The sequence below is a fragment of the Scheffersomyces coipomensis genome (assembly GCF_036884675.1).
Source record: "Scheffersomyces coipomensis strain NRRL Y-17651 chromosome Unknown DFJ63scaffold_3, whole genome shotgun sequence".
In the NCBI taxonomy this organism is placed as follows: Eukaryota; Fungi; Ascomycota; class Pichiomycetes; order Serinales; family Debaryomycetaceae; genus Scheffersomyces; species Scheffersomyces coipomensis.
Genome location: NW_027042894.1, coordinates 833,058 through 853,076, shown reverse-complemented (window position 1 = coordinate 853,076; position 20,019 = coordinate 833,058). Strand labels below are relative to the sequence as shown.

At 32.5% G+C, this 20,019-nt stretch overlaps 9 protein-coding genes across 9 annotated transcripts; 6 read left to right on the top strand and 3 right to left on the bottom strand. All coding sequences in view use genetic code 12, as the record gives it.

Moving 5' to 3' along the window:
- Positions 1 to 1,504: 1,504 nt before the first annotated feature.
- Positions 1,505 to 3,751, top strand: DFJ63DRAFT_334805 (transcription factor domain-containing protein; the record flags this gene model as incomplete). The annotated part of the gene is made up of 1 exon (XM_064908102.1): positions 1,505 to 3,751. The coding sequence occupies one exon, from the start codon at positions 1,505 to 1,507 to the stop codon at positions 3,749 to 3,751; it is 2,247 nt and encodes a 748-aa protein (XP_064762585.1).
- A 58-nt stretch (positions 3,752 to 3,809) lies between these two features.
- DFJ63DRAFT_334804 (nucleobase cation symporter-1 family protein) lies at positions 3,810 to 5,480 on the bottom strand (the record flags this gene model as incomplete). The annotated part of the gene is made up of 1 exon (XM_064908101.1): positions 3,810 to 5,480. One exon carries the CDS (start codon positions 5,478 to 5,480, stop codon positions 3,810 to 3,812), a length of 1,671 nt encoding a protein of 556 aa, XP_064762584.1.
- A 312-nt stretch (positions 5,481 to 5,792) lies between these two features.
- DFJ63DRAFT_109475 (hydantoinase/oxoprolinase family protein) lies at positions 5,793 to 9,105 on the top strand. Its single transcript, XM_064903216.1, has one exon. The coding sequence runs from the start codon at positions 6,105 to 6,107 to the stop codon at positions 9,051 to 9,053; it is 2,949 nt and encodes a 982-aa protein (XP_064762583.1). The 5' UTR covers positions 5,793 to 6,104; the 3' UTR covers positions 9,054 to 9,105.
- A 1-nt stretch (position 9,106) lies between these two features.
- DFJ63DRAFT_109474 (RmlC-like cupin domain-containing protein) lies at positions 9,107 to 9,594 on the top strand. Its single transcript, XM_064903215.1, has one exon. It carries the CDS (start codon positions 9,220 to 9,222, stop codon positions 9,559 to 9,561), a length of 342 nt encoding a protein of 113 aa, XP_064762582.1. The 5' UTR covers positions 9,107 to 9,219; the 3' UTR covers positions 9,562 to 9,594.
- A 33-nt stretch (positions 9,595 to 9,627) lies between these two features.
- Positions 9,628 to 10,752, bottom strand: DFJ63DRAFT_334801 (uncharacterized protein; the record flags this gene model as incomplete). Its single annotated transcript, XM_064908100.1, has 1 exon — positions 9,628 to 10,752. The coding sequence occupies one exon, from the start codon at positions 10,750 to 10,752 to the stop codon at positions 9,628 to 9,630; it is 1,125 nt and encodes a 374-aa protein (XP_064762581.1).
- A 641-nt stretch (positions 10,753 to 11,393) lies between these two features.
- ATP1 (F1F0 ATP synthase subunit alpha) lies at positions 11,394 to 13,586 on the top strand (the record flags this gene model as incomplete). The annotated part of the gene is made up of 2 exons (XM_064904917.1): positions 11,394 to 11,465; positions 12,021 to 13,586. 2 exons carry the CDS (start codon positions 11,394 to 11,396, stop codon positions 13,584 to 13,586), a joined length of 1,638 nt encoding a protein of 545 aa, XP_064762580.1.
- A 729-nt stretch (positions 13,587 to 14,315) lies between these two features.
- DFJ63DRAFT_312574 (uncharacterized protein) lies at positions 14,316 to 15,785 on the top strand (the record flags this gene model as incomplete). Its single annotated transcript, XM_064905997.1, has 1 exon — positions 14,316 to 15,785. The coding sequence occupies one exon, from the start codon at positions 14,316 to 14,318 to the stop codon at positions 15,783 to 15,785; it is 1,470 nt and encodes a 489-aa protein (XP_064762579.1).
- Positions 15,786 to 15,933: 148 nt separating this feature from the next.
- Positions 15,934 to 17,181, top strand: DFJ63DRAFT_111424 (uncharacterized protein). The gene has a single exon (XM_064903227.1). The coding sequence runs from the start codon at positions 16,083 to 16,085 to the stop codon at positions 16,917 to 16,919; it is 837 nt and encodes a 278-aa protein (XP_064762578.1). The 5' UTR covers positions 15,934 to 16,082; the 3' UTR covers positions 16,920 to 17,181.
- APE2 (metallo-aminopeptidase) lies at positions 17,017 to 19,626 on the bottom strand (the record flags this gene model as incomplete). The annotated part of the gene is made up of 1 exon (XM_064907440.1): positions 17,017 to 19,626. One exon carries the CDS (start codon positions 19,624 to 19,626, stop codon positions 17,017 to 17,019), a length of 2,610 nt encoding a protein of 869 aa, XP_064762577.1.
- Between the last annotated feature and the right edge of the window lie 393 nt (positions 19,627 to 20,019).

Genomic DNA, 20,019 nt, shown 5'->3' with positions numbered 1-20,019 from the left:
CACACACATACACTCACACATTTACATTTACATTTACATTTACACTTGCGTTATATCAACTTTTAAAAGTTATTACTGTTTGCTATTTACAAAAGACTTCATCGTAGTTAAGACTGCTTCAGTGCATACAACAACATCATCATTATCATCATCATCATATTAGGGTACAATATTTTTTTATTGTTTAGTTTTTAGGTTTCATTTTTTAATTTATTATAAAGGTTTATTTGTTTATATTTAGTCTTTTTTTGCATAATAATTTCATTCTAGTATATATTACTATATACATAATAATAATAATATATATTCAATCTATAGGATATAATTTCATTTGTTTACATTTACTGTAAAAAGAAAAGGTTTAACAACATAATTTTAAGATTAAACTTATTTGATCACCACTAAGTCATGCCATAGATCAATCAAATCAACTATAATAAACTGTTAAACAATAGACTTCACCTATCTCTGTTTCATATTACCTCCCTCCCTCTCCCCGGAATAATTTTTTTTTTTTGATGCGGCTTACTCCGATAACCACACTTTTGGTTTGCTTGTTATAATTATATAATTATTAAATATGATTTATGATTTATGAGCCCACTTTAGAAGGAAAATAAACTATCTAAGAAAGGATGGAAGGATTGAAGTTTAATATGATTATAAACTACTTCCACTTGATTGGCTTAGCATGTAAGCATAGAAATAAAGATTCCACAATATATTAAAATTCTTTATCTTTTGGTGCTAAATTGAAGTGTCAAATTCATCATTATTAAAAAAAATTGCGAAAACTCTAAACTTTCTAAAACTTGCACTGATTTAGGAAATATCTCCTTTAGATTTAATCACCGAATATGATGATTGATAATGTTAAACGTGTGATTGTATATTATATGATCTCATTATATGATGCAATCATGTTAGTAGTTTACACGGAAAATTCATTAAATAATCCATAAATAAATGTAATTACCTAACAGTATTTCATCTCTCTTACTCTTAAATGATCACTCCACAGGCTTCATATTTCTTTAGAGAACAAATTCCTACTATTATTAATGCCTCAAAGGACAAATAATGAGAAGATACTGGGATACTGATCATATAGTATGAATCTTCTTAGAGTCAAAGCTACATAGATATCAGTTATTGGTACCATTTACATAAATATGAGACTTACTACAATCAAAAATCATCATACATACTCACAATTTCAGTATGATAATTATCAAGATAAGATAACTCTAATGCTATTAATCCCGAACCGAGTTACTAATGACTTTCAGTTACTTATTATTTTTATTACTTATCGTACTGGATGATCTCGGCAACTCGGTAATTGAAGGCAACTCTACACGATACCGCAAGCAAAAAAAAGATCCCGTAAATAATTATCTAACAAATCTAATGGAAATCGTATAATTAGTCATTGAAAAATTTGAATTGAAAGGTCATATCATCTATATTGTTTATAATTGAAAGAGTGGTTATTAATTAAACCATGGAAGCGGGACAATACGTTTGTTCTCATGAGAAGTGTGGTAAGATCTTTTCCAGAAAAGATTATTTAATAAGACATCAAATAAATCATCAGAATATAAGACCTTTTGCTTGTCAACAATGTAATTTACCTTTCACTAGGAGTGATTTACTTGAAAAACATTATAATTCGAAATCTCATCGAAAGAAGAAAGTTGATCTCTTCATACGACATGATGAAGAAGAAGACGATACGAAGGAATCACCTCCGAAAAGAACAAAAGTAAATAATCCCATACCTGAATTAATCGAAATTCAATATACTCCTCAAAGCATTCAAAATGATTTACCATCCACGTCAGTAGGTAACTATTTATGGTTATTTGAAGATCAATTCGATGAATTTGAATCAACCATTGAAAACACCCCTGATCTTACCCAACCTTCATCTCATACTTATACTTCATCACCAGATCCATCCATCAACCAAGCCAATTCTGAAAAAGTCGAAATCAATGATCTTAGACGACAAGAAATCATTGATTTATTAAACTTGGATCAATTCGATCAATACAGTACCACCAGATTGAACTATTTCTTAGATTTGTTCTGGGATCGGTTCAGTCCTATGTTCCCCTTCATTCATTATGCCACCTTTTCACCACTGGATGTTGATATTTATTTAATCACCATCATGATCAATATCGGTATGGCTCATTCTCCTATCATAGAAGAATATGAACATTCGATCGATATGGCTAAAGTTTTCCGTCGTTTGATATTTGATGCGGTAGGTGATAGAGTAGTTTTACCATTATCACTAATGCAAGCTCTTTTATTACATAATTTTGAATGTAAATATTATGGTGATAAATTAACTTATGAAATGGCACAATTATTCCATGGTACAAATGTTAATTTCTTAAGATTCACTGGTTATTTCGATGAATTACAAGAACCAAATGTGATTAGATTAAGTTCAACTACGGAATCTGATGATAAAGAATACTATAAACAATGGCATACTTGGATTCATTATGAATGTTGTAAAAGAACAGCTTATTTCGCTTTTATTTGTGATTCTCAACATGGAACTTTATTCAAACATCAAGCATTATCTGCATTTGCTTTACAATTGGAATTACCCTGTACTGATGCTGTATGGAATGCTAATGATCCTAAAAAATTTCAAGATGAATATTTCAAACAACCTCATGGGTTATTATTCTCTCGACCTAAATTGAAATTCGATACCAATGATCAAAATTATAATTCAATCGCCAGTGGTCCTTCAATGCAAATGGCAAAGGCAGGAGGTGAATGGCCGAGTTTCCTTTGGAGTCTAAGATCAATGATGTTGCCATATAAGGAAGATCAAAAGGAGTATTCCATGGATTGTTATTCCCAATTCTCAAGATTCATAATCCTACATGGTCTCGTAAGTATATGTTGGGATATGAGATGGAGAGGGTTATTTGATTTAGGTATCGTATCAAAAAAGAAATTAAATGATTTATCAGGGAAATTACAACGTTCATTTACAAATTGGAGAGGTTATCTTGATTTACATATTGCCAATGCTAATGATTATGCTATTGGTAATAATCGGAAATTAAATTCAACAGTAGCATTAAATAATTATGGACTTTCCATTATGTTCTGGGCAAATATAACTTCATTTCAATTGGCTTTGGTATCATTATATGCTGATACTGCGTCGATCGTTAAGTTTGCTACTGATTACCTCATTACTAATGATATTGATTTTAAAGGTCCGAGTAGGAATTATCAATTGATTGAATCTTGGGCAAGATCGCCCAATGGGAAATCATCAGTTTATGAAGCATCTAGATTTATAAGAATCTTATTAAGTAACGATAGTGATACCATATCCTCCATCCCTCACATTCCATGGACATTATTCATATCATGTCTTGTGATTTGGAGTTTTGAAGTTAAGAGAGATTGTCCTGATGGTTTACAAAGTCGTGGTTCGATGCAGTTATCATATTTTAAATATACCATGAAACCAAATGATAGTTTAGATGAGCAGGTCTCACATAAAGATGCTACGGAATATGTGTCGATGATTCTTGATGAATCAGATGAGTTTATAGAGACTTCTGAAGTATTTTGGAAACGTCAACAATTAGTAGTGGGTATTTTGGCTTATGGATTGATTTATTTCAGAAAAATTAAATGGAGATATACGAGTGAGTTGACAAAAACATTAATTGGGATATTAGAAAAACAGCAAGGTAATTATTAAGAGAGAATTAGTTTTTAGAAACACTAGATTTATATATTCTATCAATTATTTAATATATTTAGACGCTTTTAAGTTCTTGCTTTTCACCAGCAACCACAAGATTCTCATACAGAACATCAGTATCACTTTCATGATCGATTTCAGCATAAGGAGTAATACCCATCTCTGCACATTCTTTAGCAGTGAAAGTATTAAACTTGTCTTCGGTATCTACTTCATGAATATTCTTGGGAGGCAATAAATAATTAAAAGCAACATTTAATGAAAAGGCAATAGCAAATCCAAACATACAATTACCTTGATAATAATTAAGAATACCAGTACTCATAGAAATATTTGGATTGGCACCATGGACTAATCCTGGAAGTCCTGGGGTGGAAGCTATGAAGAAAATTATGAATGCTTTATAGTTTATACCTTTCCAATACCAATAATTTTCATTTTCATCAAATGTATATAAAGCTGAAAGTTTTAATTTAGTTTTTCTTACAACCCAAAATTCAGAAACAATAATCCCGATAATTGGGGACATGAAAACTGAAAATGAAGACATAACAACCACAAACGTTGAAGATGTATTGTAAAATAACCATGGTTGAATAACCCAAGAAAGTAAAGAAGTTAAAATAGCTCCTCTCTTAATATTAACATATTTGGGGAATAAACCAGCCATATCCATACCACCTGCAATACCATTTCCAACTAAATTCAAAGCTAATTGAGATGCAAGAAAACAAGAACCAGCAAAGAAAGCACCAGCTCTAGATTTAGGACTGTAATCATCAATTAACCATTGTTCAGCAATTTTATTTGGCATCCAAATTGCTTCTCCATACATTTCAGTGGTTGCCGATGCGGAAAAAATTCCAAACAAAGGTACAATAGTTCCTAAAGCAACAATACCTACAATAGTTGGAGGAATACTAACCCATTTCGTTCTTGAAAATCTTGTGAAATCACTTTGGTTAGTAACCCCGGCTGACAAGGAGCCATACCATGAAGTAATACCATAAATCCATGCCCAGGCATGGTCAGATTTCGAAGCGAATTTAGACTTTGCTGAGAATAATGGTCCAACACCACCATTGTGGCTGATCAGCCAGGCAAACGTTCCTAACATACCTAAGAAAGTAGCAGCTGAAGAAAACTTAAGTAATGGACTCAATTTTTCAGGTTTGACACATAATAATGGAATGGAAACAAGTTGAAAAATAAGAAATGAAATTAAATCTCTAGTAGACATATTAACAGAAGCAGGAAATGTATTCTTCATGTTTAAATAACTTTCTGACCATGAACTAAATATTAAACCTAAACACAAACCACCCATCCAAGCTTGTGAAGCATACCAAACTATACTTAAAATAGTTCTAATAGCAATACCAAAGTAACTACCTCTAATGCCAAAAATAAGTCTCTGAGTGACAGTATAACCTACATGATAATAATAACCTGGAGCAGAATTAAATACAGCCAAAGAAGCAATAATACAATTACCAACCAATACAATACCCATGGTTTCACCAACGTTCAACCCAATAGATAATAACGAAGCAGCACCAGACCAAGTTGAAATACAACATTCTGATACCGCCCAATAACTTAAAATTGAAAAGAAACCCCAAAGACGTCTTTCTGGTCCCATAGGGATCAAATCTTTGTTTCTTAAGAAATCAACAGTTCCAATATCACCTTCTGGTTTTACTTGAAGTCTTTTGAGAAATGACATCTTTACTTTTAATTTTATGTATATATACAATAATAACCAATTGTGAGTAATAAGTCAAAACTTTTGAAAAATTATCGATCAATTGATTGGGTCTTGAGACAATAATATATATATGCTAAGATCAACATTTTTTGCAGATATTCATTGTTTCAGTAAGGATCATACGAAGTTTAATTAAAGACTGTAAAAATATTCCGCCTTTTCTTATCACATTCCAGTTCCGTAATTATATTTTTGGTACCTCTCCACCAGAAAAATTATGCAACCAACCCAAAAAGGAAATTGTCGCGATAAAGATTACCAGTGACACAATGCACAAGGGAAATTACTAATAATAGTTATGAGTAAATCAAGGGATACAAGACTTCTCCACCGATCTTATGTATAGGCTTTATAAATGTTGCTTGTCAATCCTGAAGATTCCGGAAAGCGGCTGCCACAAAGGTTTCGTTCTGGTGGAGAGATCAAAGTTTGAACCTTAATGAAGCCATACCAATCGAATCGTTTCATATCGTTTAATATTCATTTTTAAAGTGTCTTATTTTCCAGTATAATTATTTTTTTCCAATCCGATTCTGTTGCAAATAAGAAATCTTATCTATTAATTATAGAAATAAATTAGAAATGAGTTTGTTAATTGGTATTGATGTTGGTGGAACCAACACTGATTCAGTTTTATTGGATCCTACAAAGAGTAAGGATACCAGCCGTGGAGTGTTAGCTTGGAATAAATCAAATACAACTTCTGATGTTTCATTTGGTATTGAATCTGCTATTAGTTCATTATTTGAACAAGTGCCTGATGTGAAAAAGGATGAAATTTTGGCTGTAACTATTGGTACTACTCATTTTATCAATGCTGTTATAGAAAAGGATAAAGCGAGGTTAGATAAAGTTGCTATTTTAAGATTATGTGGTCCATATTCAAGAACTACTGAACCTTTCACCGATTTCCCTTCAGGTTTGAAAAGTATCTTAAATGGTTATATTGGGTTTCTTGATGGTGGGCATTATGTTCATGGTGATGAAGTTCAACCAATTAATGAAACCGAAGTATTGGAACATTGTCGGAAAATTAAAGAATTAGATTTAAAATCAGTTGTATTAGTTGGTCAATTCTCTCCAATGGTTAAGGACCACGAGGATAAAGTTGAAGAAATTATTTCTAAAGCATTGCCTGAAATTCAAATTGTTAAATCTTATGAAGTAGCAGGTTTGGGTTTCTTAGAACGTGAGAACGCTGCTATTTTAAATGCAGCTATCTTGAGATTTGCAAAGAAAGTTATCCTTTCATTTAATGCTGCTGTGCAAAGAATTGGTTTAACTTGTCCAGTTTTGTTAACTCAAAATGATGGTACTATATTATCTTCAGATATTGCTAGTAGAATTCCAATTAGTACGTTTTCTTCAGGAGCAACTAATTCCATGAGAGGTGCTTCATTCTTATGTATGGAAGAAGATTCCCTTAAAGATACTTCAATTATTGTGGTTGATGTGGGAGGTACCACAACTGATGTAGGAGTCTTATTACCTACTGGATTCCCACGTCAAGCAGCTTCTCATTCTTTAGTGGGTGGTGTGAGAATGAACTTTTCTATGCCCCATGTCGAAAGTATTGGATTAGGTGGTGGTTCTATTGTTAGAGTTTCTGATGATATAGTTTCTGTTGGTCCTGATAGTGTTGGAAATGAGATTCTTAAGAAAGCAGTTATTTGTGGTGGTGAAATAGTAACCGCTACTGATGTATCCATTGCTTTCAATGATACCCTTTATGACGATGTTCAAATTGGTGATTTGAAGTTAATCACTAACAAATTTGAATCTTCCACTATGGAAAAGTTTACAACCGAAGTTGCGGCTAAATTAGGTAGAGTTATAGATCATTTAAGAACTTCAGCTGACCCATTACCTGTCTTATTAGTTGGAGGTGGTTCTTTTATTGTACCACAAGAACTTGAAGGTGCTTCAAAAGTTTTCCGTCCACCTTACTATAATGTTGCTAATGCCATTGGTGCAGCTATGTCGAAGATTTCTGGTACTATCCATACGATTAAATTATTACCACCTGATTCGATTTCAAAAGATACATTCCTTGAAAAATGTATAGAAGAAGCTAAACAACATGCTATACAAAGAGGAGCATTGAAATCTTCAATTACAGTGGTTGAAATGTCTCATGATCCCGTACCTTATATCCCTAATACTTTTGAATTCCATGTCAAAGTTGTTGGGGATGTTGATTTTGCTAAACTTCAGAAAGCATTTAAATTTGAAGAGGCTTCAACTATAGCTTTAGCTGAATCTGGTGGTGAAGTATTGAAAGATGTCACTGAAGCAAAGGAAGATTTCTCCATTGATAGTATTGATGTTAATGAATATAAGCCATTAATTAATGCTAACAGAGAATGGATAATTAATGAAATTGATTTAGAATTCCTTAGAATTGGAACTTATATTTTAGGTTGTGGTGGAGGAGGAACTCCATATCCCTCATTCCTTGATATTCGTCATTTAGTAAGACAAGGTGAGATTCTTAAGGTGATTGATATCAAAGATATTAAAAATTATATTAAAGATGATGGATTAATAATTCCAGTTGGATTTGCCGGATCTCCAACTGTTGCAATTGAACAATTGAAAAGTGAAGAATTAGTCCATGCCGCTCGTTGTTTAAGTCAATATATTGGAAAAGTACCTGAATTAGTATATCCTTTAGAAATTGGAGGTGGTAATGGGTTTACTGCTTTTGAAGTTGGTGCCTCATCAAGATTGAATATTCCAGTTGTTGATTGTGATTTAATGGGAAGAGCTTATCCAACATTATGGCAAACTACCGCCAATGCATGTTTGGATAATTTCAAATATAGCCCTGCTGTAATCAGTAATGGTAATGGTAATACTATGATCATAAGTGAAACTGCCAATAATGTGATTTTGGAAAGAGTTGTTAGAACTTCATTAACAGAATTAGGTACTCATGTGGGTAAAGTATCATCACCTATGAATGAATCTCAAATCATTGCTGGAACAGTGCATAAATCAATTTCTTTAGCTTGGAGAATTGGTAAAGCAGTTTGTTTAGCTAAACAAGAATTAGATATTGAGAATTTACCTTCGAGAATTATTGATTCAGTTGGTGGACCTGAAACCGGAAAATTCTTATTCTCAGGAAAGATCATTGATGTTAGTAGAAAATTATTCAAAGGTCATGTCTATGGTGAAGTTGTTATTGAAGAAGAATCGGAATCGAAGAGACAAATGGTTATTCCATTTAAGAATGAAAATATTTATTGTACCATTAGAAGAGATAAAGAAGATGAAGGTGAAATCGTATGTTCAGTACCAGATTTAATTACCGTTATAGAAATTGATACTGGTGAAGCCATTGGAACTCCAGATTATAAATATGGGTTAACTGTATTTGTGCTTGGTATCGCTCCAAGTAATAAATGGACTGATACTCAAAAAGCCCTTGATATTGGTGGACCTAAAGGATTTGGATTCAATGAAGTAGTGTATAATCCAATTGGTAAGTATATTGAACCAGTATCAGTCATTGATGAATATAGTTAGAGTAGTTTTTATAGAAGTTAAAAAAGATATATAAGTTGAATAAAAATGATTATAGAAAAAATTTAGGTTGTGAAAAAGAAATGCCACAAAAAAGATTCATATAAAATTGATAACTGGAGAAATATAGTGACCAATTAATAATCAACTATATGAAAACAATTGATCAATGAGCAAAGGGTTGACACAATTGGAGTTCCATATACCAGGTAGTGAATGGATTCCAGTAGAAGGAAACGCAGGAATATACAATAAAATCCTAAATGAAGATAAACAAAGTGGACGTATAACCTTATTACAAAAATATGAACCAGGAGCATTTACTGATAACGTTGCCAAACATACTTTCATCGAAGAGGTTTATATTATAGAAGGCGAGTTGACAGATAAGGGATTAAAGAAGACATTTGAGAAAGGAAGTTATGCATTTCGTCATCCTGGTATGATTCATGGTCCTTATGAATCACGAAAAGGTTGTTTAACGTTTATAATTATAGATCCATCTAAATAGAAAAGTCCATTAATATAATAATATATAAGGTTTTTATATTGATTAACTATGTACAGGTTATGCTAATTATTTTTTATTCCAAGCAGCGTTAGTGATTAAATCTTTAACTGATTTAACTCCATTAATAACATCATAAAGCAATTGTTTCTTTTCATGAGTTAAAGTTGGATTCTTAGATAATGCAGAGGCAGATAATTCATTTACTAATTGATTATCTTTATTTGATTCAGCCAATTGTAATGGCTTGACGTCACCTTTAACTAATTCCGAAAATCTATGTTTGAATTGATTTTGATTTACTTTTAAATTCCAATTCTTTTGAACTATGAATTTATTCTTTTTTGATTCTGAACTCAATTTAGATAAGATTTCTGATGGGACAAGATATGGATATTTTGATTTAATTAAAGTTTCTTTAGTCAATGATACTAATCTTGAATTTAAAGTATGATTTACACTTGTTACTTTACCATGTAAGAAAGTATCAGCTGTAACGGCCGGGTTTAATGCTTGAGGTTTTGGTAAGGTCTTTGGAGCGATTGGAGGAGCGACTGCTGGTTTTTTAACCACTTCACGTCCATTGACTTTTGAAGCACGAGCTGGTCTCTTTGTAGCATCTCTTCTTGGAGCTTGACCAGTTGTTCCAGGTCTTTCTCTAGTATGATCTCTAGGTTGAGCATCTGATCTTCTGAAATTTCTTTGTGGTCTTGAATCTCTATTTTCAAAGGTATTATTACTGCTGTTGGTATTGTTGTTATTGTTTTGATAGTAGTTAGATCTGTTTTGTTGGGGTTGATTTGGATCTCTTGGATCTCTTGGTTCTCTTGGTTCTCTTGGTCTATAATTATTATTGACTCTGAAGGGATGATTTGCACCTCTAGCAAATTGATTATTATTAGAATTGTTATTGTTATTATTGTTGTTATTGTTATTACGTGGAGTTGAAGTTCTGAATTCATTATTATTATTATTTCCAGCCTTTGATCTCTTTTGGCATGGACCTGAAGACTTTGGTTTTGATTTTACTTCATCATTCTTTTGTTTAATATTAGAAGTAACTGTATCTATTCTCTTTAATAATTCACTTAAGAAGATTGGATTTGAACTACTACTGGAACCAGAAGGAGTTGCACTAGAATTGTATCTAACTAATGGCAAAATACCATTTCTAATGGTAGTTCTAGAGATCATAGTTGAACTAATTACCTGATAACTTACCATATCATACCAGTTCTATTTTAAAGCTAGAGAAAACTTTTTTTTTCAACAATACGATTTTTGGTATGAAAAATAATTATATACAGGAATTAATGGTGAAGATTAATAGTTAAAAGTAGTAAAAGGATAGTATAAAGTTATATGTGGATAATTAATTGAATATATGATAAATTGAAATAGTAAGTAATTATGAATTATTTTGATATATTTATTAAAAAATTGGTATCAATTAACAAATTATATGATTAAATTAATGATTTATATAATATCATATACTCATGTGACGTAAGTCACATGAGCAAATTGACAGAAACACCCTCACCGCAATAACTAACTCCATTAACCAATAAAAATTGATTTTCAAGGTCTAATACTTAAGCTCAAATTTTGCAGTGCGAAAATTGGGAATCTCAAAATTTTAAAAATTAATTGGTGAGAAATTAAAAATGATCCGGGTAATGGGCTTATTTGGTAAGGTTTTTTTCGTTGTTTTCCACTCAGTTTGACAACCAAAAAACCTTCAACTTTTTTTTCAATTACTTAGTAGTTACTTACTTCTGTTTTCTACATCCAAAAGATCATATCTTTAGAACATATTTATTGTCTTTTATAGAATGTTGTCAGCTCGTCCAGTCTTAAGAACTGCTGCTCGTTCAGCCTCTGTTGCTGTCAGATCTTTAAGAGTTGTATGTATATCAATATTTATCAATTCATCAAAATGGTTGAAATTTTTCAAACCTCCAATTCATATCAAAGTCTCCACTCCATTTGATTCAATATCAATTAATCAATTACAATTCATCAATCAATTCAATTACATCACATCTATACATCTTGATTCATTGATCCATCAATCAATTGATATCAATATCAATCGCCCTTCAAATCAATAATGTCTGCGCTCTCTCGTCACCAATTTTTGTCCATGGGCCTTTTTTTTAGTCGCTCAACGACCAATGAGGGATCCCAAAAAAAATTAACTATGCCGACCCATAAATTTTTCAACCTCGAAATATATCAATTACATCAATCATTATCTCAACAGTTTGAATCCATAATCAATGTAGTTATCGATTATGAAATTTTAATTCCCTGCAATTCACTTTTTAAATCCCGTTGTCGGGAAAATCATCAAATATTTAAACAATTAATGGGGACTTTGTAAACTCTATGATTTGAATAATTTCATCATTCATTACATCCCCTTTTGGAATCAATATACTAACTTTAATATCTTATAGGCTCGTCCAGCTCAATTAACCGCTAGAAGATTTGCTTCTGCTAAAGCTGCTCCAACTGAAGTTTCTTCTATCTTAGAAGAAAGAATCAGAGGTGTTTCTGATGAAGCTAACTTGAACGAAACCGGTAGAGTTTTATCTGTTGGTGATGGTATTGCCAGAGTTTTCGGTTTAAACAACATTCAAGCTGAAGAATTAGTTGAATTCGCTTCCGGTGTTAAAGGTATGGCTTTAAATTTAGAAGCTGATCAAGTCGGGGTTGTGTTATTCGGTTCAGATGCTTTAGTTAAAGAAGGTGAAACTGTTAAAAGAACTGGTAAGATTGTTGAAGTCCCAACTGGTCCTGAATTATTAGGTAGAGTTGTTGATGGTTTAGGTAACCCAATTGATGGTAAAGGTCCATTAAATGCTTCTGCTTCTTCAAGAGCTCAAGTTAAAGCTCCAGGTATTTTACCAAGAACTTCAGTTTTCGAACCTATGCAAACTGGTTTAAAATCTGTTGATGCTTTAGTCCCAGTCGGTAGAGGTCAAAGAGAATTGATTATTGGTGATCGTCAAACTGGTAAAACCGCTGTTGCTTTAGATACCATTTTAAATCAAAAAAGATGGAATGATGGTGCTGATGAATCTAAAAAATTATACTGTGTTTATGTTGCTGTTGGTCAAAAGAGATCCACCGTTGCTCAATTAGTTCAAACTTTAGAACAAAATGATGCTCTTAAATATTCTATTATTGTTGCTGCTACTGCTTCTGAAGCTGCTCCATTACAATATATTGCTCCTTTCACTGCTTGTGCTATTGGTGAATGGTTCAGAGACAATGGTAGACATGCTTTAATTGTCTATGATGATTTATCTAAACAAGCTGTTGCTTATCGTCAATTATCATTATTATTAAGAAGACCACCTGGTAGAGAAGCTTACCCAGGTGATGTTTTCTACTTACATTCTAGATTATTAGAAAGAGCTGCTAAAATGTCTGATGCTAACGGTGGTGGTTCTTTAACTGCTTTACCAGTTATTGAAACTCAAGGTGGTGATGTCTCTGCTTATATTCCAACCAATGTTATTTCTATTACTGATGGTCAAATTTTCTTAGAAGCTGAATTATTCTATAAAGGTATTAGACCAGCTATTAATGTTGGTTTATCCGTCTCAAGAGTCGGTTCTGCTGCTCAAGTTAAAGCTATGAAACAAGTTGCTGGTTCATTAAAATTATTCTTGGCTCAATATAGAGAAGTTGCTGCTTTTGCTCAATTCGGTTCTGATTTAGATGCTTCCACTAAACAAACCTTACAAAGAGGTGAAAGATTAACTCAATTATTAAAACAAAAACAATACTCTCCATTAGCTGCTGAAGAACAAGTTCCATTAATTTATGCTGGTGTTAACGGTTTCTTAGATAATGTTGCTTTAGAAAGAATTGGTGAATTTGAAGAATCTTTCTTAGCTCACTTAAAATCTAATGAAACTGAAATCTTAGAAGCTATCAAGACCAAGGGTGAATTATCTAAAGAATTATTAGAAAAATTAAGAGCCACCACTGAATCTTTTGTTGCTACTTTCTAAGTTTAACAAAAAAGCTGTCTTTTGTTTGATTAAAATTCATTTAATATTTGTTTGATTTATTTAACATCGTCCCACTACATGCAATCATTTGACTTTTTGTTTATTTTTTATATTTGTTTTTGTTATCATCAATTATAAAAATTTAATTTAGGAAGAGAAGAAAAAACCCACCTACCATTCAAACCTATCCCATTCTTATAAAATTTTGCATTTGCATTCTTTTTCTTGCTGTATTGTGTTTTTTTATTTTGCATTTGATTAGAAGAACTAATATTCCAAATTGACATTAATTGAATTATTGTAGGGAAGTTCGTTTTTTTAAAATTTTAAACTTTTATTATATGAATCCAATCAAATCATCATTTTACTTTCAAAAATATCTAACTCCAAAGCAATCAAAATGAAAAATAAAAAAAAAGAAAAAAGAAAACTTTAATTCTTTTATAAACTTTTTTATACTATTTAGAAATGAAAAAATACGATATATTATTATTATTACTATTAAATCTTTTGTTCAATCATTGTAGATCTTGTAGATAGAACAAGCCTATAACTGGTATCTTAAATACGCGTCATTTCGTGACATCATTGGTAGCGCGCGTTGTTTTGTTCATGATTTTTTTTTCGCAAGTGTTTTTGTTTGGGGAGTTTAACAAAATGAAGAGAGATATGTGTTAATCAAAGTGTTGAAAAATCCAAAATTAGACTTGTTAAACCTTGGACCTTATAATGTCAGCTTCGAATGGTGGTAAAGGGAGACCAAGAAGAAAGCGCAATGGTGCGTCAAAAGTTGAAAAGATAGACTTATCAGCTTCAAATGATAAGACTACTGTTAAGGACAGTGGTGACAGCTCACCTTTTGAAGTGAAAGGTTATACTCATGAACCACCACCAGATCAAGAAGAATCTCAATTCGAGAATGATTTGGATTATTTATTGAATTCAAACCCTGATACTATAATAACTCAGGCTGTGGTGCTGACTGAAATATCTAAGTCTATTGAAATAGGTCAAGATGATGAAAATGGTAAACCATCAGATTCAAAGCCAAAATCGAGAAAACCTAAAACTGCGAAAGTTTCATTGGCTGATGTGACTAAGGATATGGATGAGATACAGTTTTCAAGTGATAGTGATGAAGAAGAACCTGTTCCTGTCAAAGAGAAACGGAAGAAAAAGAAGAGTCCTAAACCTAAGCCTCAAACTAAACCAATAGTGGAATCGGATGAGAGTGAAATAAAACTAATTGACAATGAAGAACCTATAGACTTTAGCGAGTTTGTGAATGAACAGTCAGAGGCCAAGGATTCTCGTCGGAAGGAAAGAAATAAGAAACGTTCAGAAAGAAGACAAAAGGCTAAAAAACTATCAAAAGAAGCTAATGAAGAAAGTACACCAGTTCAATCATCCACAGCATCACCAACCACTACTCCAGAACCAACGTTGGATAAGCCTTTTCAACCGGATTCACCTTCATTTCCATTCGATGTGAAACTTCGTCAAACTCCAAAAGCGGCTCTGAATGGTAGATTATCTGAAAACTTACCTCAAATCCAACCTAAAAGAACAATCATTGGTGTTTCCTTCAAACAACTATTAAAACTGAATACTTCAGATGTGAAAATTAAAACTATTGCATCATCACCTGCAATTTCAAAATATGCTGCCACTGCATTGAAATTCTGTATTAAACATAGTGATGATGTATTTGGTTATGAAGATATCGATGCTAAAGATATCTTCATTAAGTTATGTATTAATGTCGCATTGTTTGAATCAGTTGGATTTAAGAAAACAGCACAACAATATCCTAATGTACTTCAATTATTTGGAGATTATGAAGAAATAAACTTAGATACCACACGAACAAAATTAACACCATCAAATAGAGATATCCATCAAAATAATTTGGATTATTCAGTGTTATCATATATAGGAAACATCATAATATGGGCTAACCATATACAGCATGAAAATGACGTTAGATTATCTATCAAGCATCGAGATGATATTTCTAAGTCAATTATAAAACAAAATTTTGGAGGTTATCATTTGTGGGATAAGTTAATTCGAGAATCCAAAGGAATGAATGCTAAACGTTGGAAACATATCGTCAAGTTTAGACAGAATTTTCCTTTGGAAGAACAACAATTCATTTTGATTTTAAGATTTATGAATGTTCTTGAACCAGCTACCTAATTTGTAAACTCCTTGTATATAAAATAAAAGCCATTATTTAATCCCCAGAGTCTATCAGCCTGTAGTAGTAACGTGATCATACCAATTATCCACGAAAGTGTGGTATACATCCCCTTTCAATGAGTCATGTAATTCAAACTTTATTTCGTTATCGCATTTTTGCAGTACTTCTTACCGATTAAGCAAAGCGCACAGAATTCATAATTTTTTTCAGCAGATCTTGATGTATTTCTTTACAAAATCTGATTTCATTGGAAACCACGGGAAGGTGTATAAGCTAGAAGGCTAGGGAGAAATATGACATTCGAGTTATTGGCATTAAGAAAAGATTGGTTCTATCACCATGAGGAACAAGAGTTACGTTTTGCTGGTTTAATGAAGATCATTAACAAAGCGTATGACAAAGCCAGATTCAAATACGGTATAATTGAGACTACAAGAATCAAATATCCTAATGCAATTCCAGCTGATCTTCAATTGAGCACAGTTGATGGTTTTGCTTTATTTATCTTATTGGGTCCTGAGAAAGCATTCCAAGAATTAAAAGAGAAACATAACTATACTCGAGATTTTTCCACAGTTTCACTGAATTTAGAGCAAAGTTTCAATTGTGATATTCCAGAACAGTACTTATCTTCATTTGATTTGAATAATTTGAATGACGTTAAAATAACCATAGTTGATAATGATTTCGAATTGGATGATAAAACAACAAACAGAGTGTTGGGATCTGCCGGATTCAGAATTTATGCTCATGGAAACAAAGATGATTCAATCTTAGATCTTGAATTAACTGCTTTCACATCATATATGAGAAAACTTGGTCCAAAAATATTAAACCTTATTATTGATAAATGTTTGCTTAATGAAAAGCTTCTTTCCAAATTGTATCCTACATTAGGTCCTCTTGAGCAATATAACAAAATCATTATTCATGCCGATGTCATAAAGGAACATGGATTAGTACAATATTACGTGAACAATTGTACATTCCAACAAGCAGATAAAAAAGATATCTTTTATGAAGTTTCTGAGGATAAAAAGGTTAAATCAGAAGGAACTCTCGAGGAAGGTATACTTGCAACTCGTAGTTTTACTATCTCCTTCATATATAGAGAAATTTTACTTAAATAGACAATATATAGAAAAAGTTTATATTTTTATTTTTTAGATTGTTATATACATTTAATTCGAACTAGTTTGCAAACTTTCAAAGCTTACTAACGAACAGTCATTTAGAATATCCATTAACTGATAACCAGTTTGAAATTGGAGCAATATCACGTTTGGCTGATTTGATCTTAGCACTAACACTATCAAGAGCCTTAGCTAAACCTTGATCATAACCCTTAGTATCCTTTTCAGCAAAGAATTTTTCAACAGCTTCTTTTTGCTCTTGTTTGGTATAAGATGAGGTGGCAATAATAACAATTGAACCTAACATAGAGTTACTTGGAGGAATTAATTCATAGATAGGATCCCAGTTTTCAGTTAACCAAGACCATAATTTATTAATACCTTCCTTGTGAGCTCTTAAACCTTGCATTGGAATGTAAATATCTTGTTGTTTGATGACATCAGTTTGTAATAATAAAGCAACAACTTTATCTAAGATTTCTGGTTTATTGAATCTACCTAATGCTCTTAAAGCTGAGATTCTCACTTCAACGGATTCTGAAGTCTTGTAAATATCCAACAATTGTTCAAAAGTGTTTTCATCACCAACTTTAGCAGCATAATTGAAAATAGAAGCTCTCAAATTTGGATTAATGGCCTTTTTATCACCCTTAATGTAAGCTTCGAAAGCATTGGCAGCAAATTCTACAGCTTCTTTATGACCAGAACTAACAGCAGAAGCAAAGAAAACACTCTTTAATTTTTGAGATGAAAAACTATCCTTATCAGAGAATTCCCAACCGACTTCTTTCAACTTTGGAGCGATCAAATCAAGAACGAAAGCGTCAATACCTTCTTTAATTGATTCATCATCAAAGATAAAGATCAGTTTAACAGATGCAATCTTGGCTAAGATAGATTCCCAAACGACGTAATTGCTTTCTTCGGTCCAGGTTCTAACTAAATTGAATAAAGCTGTAGCTTCAATTAAACCAGATGAGACCAAAGCACTAGCATCAGAAACTAAACCAACACGATCTTCAACAGTAAGCTTACCTTCAGCACCAGCTTCACCTAATTGAGTCCAACGGGCTGGTTCATAAGCAGTTCTGTAAACACCGGAATGATCAGCGTTGATCTTAACGAAATTGGCTGGTTTAGGGATGGTAATAGATCTTTCCAGTAAGACAACAGTTTCATCAATACCTTCGGAAGTTCTAATACCTAAGAAGACAGGGTATAAAATTTGATCTTCTTCTGGTTTGACATCACCGGTAGTTAAGAAACGGTTTTGAGTAAAGACAAGTTTATCATCAACTTCTTCAACTTTAACTAATGGATGACCAACGTTTTTAGTCCAAATGTTCATGACAGTATTAACGTCTTTACCACTGACTTCACTTAAAGCATCCCATAAATCGGAAGTGTAAGTGTTACCCCATTTAAATCTCTTTAAGTAAAGAGAAACACCTGAAACGAAAACTTCTTCACCTAACCATTTTGAAACCATCTTTAATAAAGCACAACCCTTAGAATATGAGATAGCATCGAAAATTTGACTGATTTGGTCAACTCTTTTAACTGGAACTTCAATTGGGTGAGAAGCTCTTAAAGAATCTAAACTTAAAGCTTGTTGAAGATTATCGGAAACATATGATTCCCAAACTTTCCAATCTGGGAATAAAGCATCGGCAGCATACCAAGACATCCAAGTTGCGAAACCTTCATTTAACCATAAACCATCCCAGAATTCCATGGTAACTAAATTACCAAACCATTGATGGGCTAATTCGTGCATAACAACTTCAGTGACTCTTTGTTGAGTAGCAGCATTGGTATTAGCGGTATCAATTAAAAGATCAACGGTTCTATAAGTCACTAAACCATAGTTTTCCATAGCACCAGCAGCAAAATCTGGAATGGCAACCATATCTAATTTTGGCAAAGGATATTCAATATCGAATTTCTTGTCAAAGAATTTCAAAGTCTTTGCGGCAATTTCACCAGCATAGACACCTAAGTTTTCAGTATCAGCAGTAGCATACACTTTAATTGGGACTCTATAATCGTTGTTTTCAACATATTTCAATTCACCAACCACAAATGCGACTAAATAAGTAGACATAATTGGAGTAGTATTGAAGGAAACAACCTTTTTATCATCACCTAATAAAGTGGTTTCCCTTACATCCATATTAGATAAGGCAGTCAATTCCTTTTGAGTGACAATATTAATGGTGAATTTAGCTTTGGCAGCAGGTTGATCATAACATGGGAAAGCTTTACGACAATCAGTAGCTTCCATTTGGGTGGTAGCTAAATATTTGGTGACACCATTATCTTTATAAGAAGATCTATAGAAACCACACATATTTTCATTCAAGGTACCAGTGAATTTAAGGTATAACTTAGCATCAGCACCTTCAACTAAGTGATCATCAAACTTGAAAGTAACAGTTTGTTTGGCAACATCAAATTCATAAGGAACTGTAACGTCGTTTAATTTAGCTTCTTGGATTTCAATTTCAAGAGAATTCAAAGTGATATAGTCAGTTCTTTCAATGACATGGAAATCAACAGTTTCTTCCCCAGTGAAAGTGAAATTTTCAAAGATTGGTTCAATGGTTAAATCATAATGAAGGGGTTTAACGTTATTTGGTAAAACTTCCCTATCCAGAGGGACAAGACTAGCACCATCGGTGGAGTTGTTAGTATGACGACACATTTTAGAACAATACGATCGTTGGAAGTCAATTGAGTTGGATTTGATTGAAAAAAAATGGGGGTGGCAATAATTGTTGATTATATACTTGATTTAGGGAGTTCCTCCAATGTTGCTGGTGGTATTTCAATTTTTGTGTGGGACGGCTCACTGAGAAATTTCGGCTATGATAGTTATTGACAGTTACCGAGCTGAAAGAATACCAACGAATATAAGTACGACCTAATAATAGTAATGAAGATGCAGACTTATTAAGCTTTGTGCTATACCAATTGCCACTTGGAACTAAGAGGCTCATTGGAATTCAATGGAATTGTTTTGAGTAAGAGTTACCTAAAATTGATCGAATTAAGACTTATTAGCGACAGTTTTTTCACTATTTTTCCCCTAGCAAAA